At 57.8% G+C, this 2,897-nt stretch overlaps 1 protein-coding gene across 1 annotated transcript in view; it reads left to right on the forward strand.

Annotated features, from left to right (window-relative positions):
• GTF3C1 (general transcription factor IIIC subunit 1) overlaps window positions 1-2,897 on the forward strand; it is a 79,505-nt gene that overhangs the window by 38,308 nt on the left and 38,300 nt on the right. Inside the window, 3 exon segments of the mRNA XM_045286128.1 lie at window positions 367-528; window positions 1,730-1,845; window positions 2,638-2,885. Of these exon segments, the coding sequence (XP_045142063.1) occupies window positions 367-528; window positions 1,730-1,845; window positions 2,638-2,885 (526 nt within the window).

Raw genomic sequence — 2,897 nt, forward strand, 5'->3', positions numbered from 1 at the left:
CAGGGCAGGAAAGAGGGGCAGATGGACTAGAGGCTCCCAGGGAAAACAGGAAGTGCTGTTGCACTGCGGGAATTGCAATTAATGTTACAAAACAAAACTGTGTAAATGGTTGACTGAAAAGCGAGTATGCTCTGTAAACTTTCACTTGAACCACAGTTTAAAAGAAAAAAATCAAAGCACCGTTACGGAGTCAAATGTTCAGCCTGGTCCCCACAGTGTGTGCTTGGAAACATTCCAGCCTGGTCTGCGCGGTTTCTCTGGGGCTTTTTCTGAGCTGTTGGCTGTGGTCATCGCAGTGCCCCCACCCGCTCCCAGGCCCAGTGACCTGGCTCATGGCTGCCCCACATGCCCTTGCGTTCGTTCCAGGGACTGACGTTATGGTGCGGTGCCTCAAGCTGCTGAAGGAGTTTAAACGGCGCTACGAAGACGACCAGGACGAGGATGACGACGAGGAGGTCTTCTCCAAGGCGGTGCCTCCGGTGGACATCGTGTTCGAGCGGGACATGCTCACGCAGACCTACGAGCTGAGTAGGTCCTGGGCTCACACCTGCCGCCGATGTGGCCTGCCTGGGCGCTGTGGTCGGGGAGGGTCTGACCCACCTCTCCAGGGAGGCAGGAGGGTGCCCTGGAGAGGGTTGACTGTGGAGCCTGGCTTCACTCCTGGAGAGAGGGTGCTCGGCCTCCGCTTCCCTCTCTGAAGTGGGGGTGTGCCCACGCTAGCACTTGACCAGGGCTACGTGAGGAGCAGGGTTTCAGCACTTGGAGGGGGGTGCCTGGCGCATCGCCAACGCTCAGAAAACTTGGCTCTTGGCGTTCGAATGTGAAGCTGCGAGAGCCACCTACCCCCTTTGCCCCTGCCACTCCTCACCTTGCAGCCTGTGTCCAACGGCAGTGGCCCAGTACTCCGTGTGCCTGGAACCTCAGCTCCAAGGAGTGGGGTGGCCACGGAGACCCATCCATGGCAGATAGGAAGCCACCCTCTTGCACGGAGGGCGGGGCCACCTCAGCCCTCCACGCCCCGCCTTGGCTTGTTGCCACCACAGTCCATCTCGTCACCTCAGCATTGAGTTTTTTGCGCGCCTGCTGTGTCCACCGAGACGTTCGCTGAACGTTCACTAAGCTGCTTCAGTGCTGTGCTCAGTTCATGTGCTTTCCTGGTGGGATTTCCCTCATGCCCCCCCAGCCAGGCCCCTTCCTAACGTCCCCAGGCCCGGGTGGCTTGCAATACAGGTGGTACCAGAGCCGACAAGTGACATCAGGCCAGTCAGCACACCTGAACCTGTTACAGGGCAGCCAATGCCTGGTGTTCATGATGTTCCTGAGGACCACCCATAGAGACAAGGACACGGAAAACACATACTGAAAACATTGTTCATTAAAAATGACCCCGTGCACTTTAAAAGGGTCGATTGCAGGTGTCTGAAAAACGTGTATGCGCATGAACTCATTTCCTGCTGCCGGACAGCGCGATGCTGCTAGAGTTTGATCTATCAGCAGGGAGTCAGTCGCCTGCCCATTAGGGGTTCGATGTGGAGAAGTTGGAGAGGAGGCAGACCAATAAGTAGCCCTTAGAACCCCTTTTCCAAGGTCCTTGCAGGAATGAGGTTAGGAAACAGTGCCCTGTTCTGCTGGTCCCTGTGCGCTGAAATGTCTGCTTTGAAAGGCGGGTTGGAGTGGGGGTGGCAGCTCCTTTGCCACAGCTGGGGTTCACGTGTTTTCTCTGGTGCAGTTGAGCGCAGAGGCACTAAAGGAATTTCCCAAGCTGAAATCCGAGTGGCCATGAATGTGGGGAAACTGGAAGCAAGAATGCTGTGTCGTCTTCTTCAGAGATTCAAGATCGTTAAGGTAATCGTCCTGGCACCCTGTCACGGTGCCGCTCGCGGGCCCGGCTAACCGCGGCACCGCTCACGCCCTGTGCTCTTGGTTTTACTTTTCGTGGAATGAGGTGTGTGTGTGAAGAGGACGTGGCAGCACCCAGAGCGCCTTTCTGCTCGAACCCCGCCTGCAGAGGGCCCTGGTACACGCCGTGCCATGGAAACGAGGCCAGGACCCAACTCCCGGCCCTCGAGTCCATGCCACCCTGTAGTGCTGAGCAGACCCGCCCCTGGGCTTCCGAGACCCTAACTCGGCTGGAGGAACAAGCCTCGTCTTTCTCCCGAGGCGAGGCTGGTAGCTTCAAACTGCTGACCTTGTGTTTAGCAGTCCAGTGAGGAAGCACTCCGCCACCAGGGCTTCTTTACGCCAAGGCTTTTCTTACAGGAGTTCTGCTCCGTCCCGCCCAGGGTCACTGTGAGTTGCAATGAGCTCAGCAGCCTTGAGCTTGGTTTGCTGACGACTTTGCACCATGCTGGGCACAGAGAAGATGGTGACGATTTCTCTCATGTGAAGGCCTGGGCTCAAAGATCACCAGAGCTGGTGACCACCATCTGTGGTGTCACACACCCCACTTGGGGTCCTTTTCCAGGGGCCGCCTTCTGTGCCAGGCACCGGGGTTCAGAAGACGTGTATTGGCCCTGGGTCTGAGGGTGCAGGCAAGGAGAGAGACACAAAGATGGCAGGGACAGACAGGACGCTCGCCACAGCCCTGGAATGCCTGTGTGGTCTAATGCCCTTGCTTGGCACATCTCATTTCCCCAGGGGTTCATGGAAGACGAAGGTCGCCAGCGGACCACCAAGTACATCTCCTGTGTTTTCGCCGAAGAGAGCGATCTCAGCCGGCAGTATGAGCGGGAGAAAGCGCGGGGGGAGCTCCTGACCACCGTGAGCTTGGCCACTGTGCAAGAGGAGTCCCTTCCGCCCGAGGGAGAAGACACCTTCCTCTCGGAGTCGGACAGCGAGGAGGAGCGCACCCGGAGCAGCAGAAGGAAGAGGAAAGGCAAAGGGTCGTCAGGGGACCG

This window comes from Echinops telfairi, unplaced genomic scaffold, assembly GCF_000313985.2.
Source record: "Echinops telfairi isolate 266 unplaced genomic scaffold, ASM31398v2 ScPeMD7_5;HRSCAF=22, whole genome shotgun sequence".
Taxonomy (NCBI): Eukaryota; Metazoa; Chordata; class Mammalia; order Afrosoricida; family Tenrecidae; genus Echinops; species Echinops telfairi.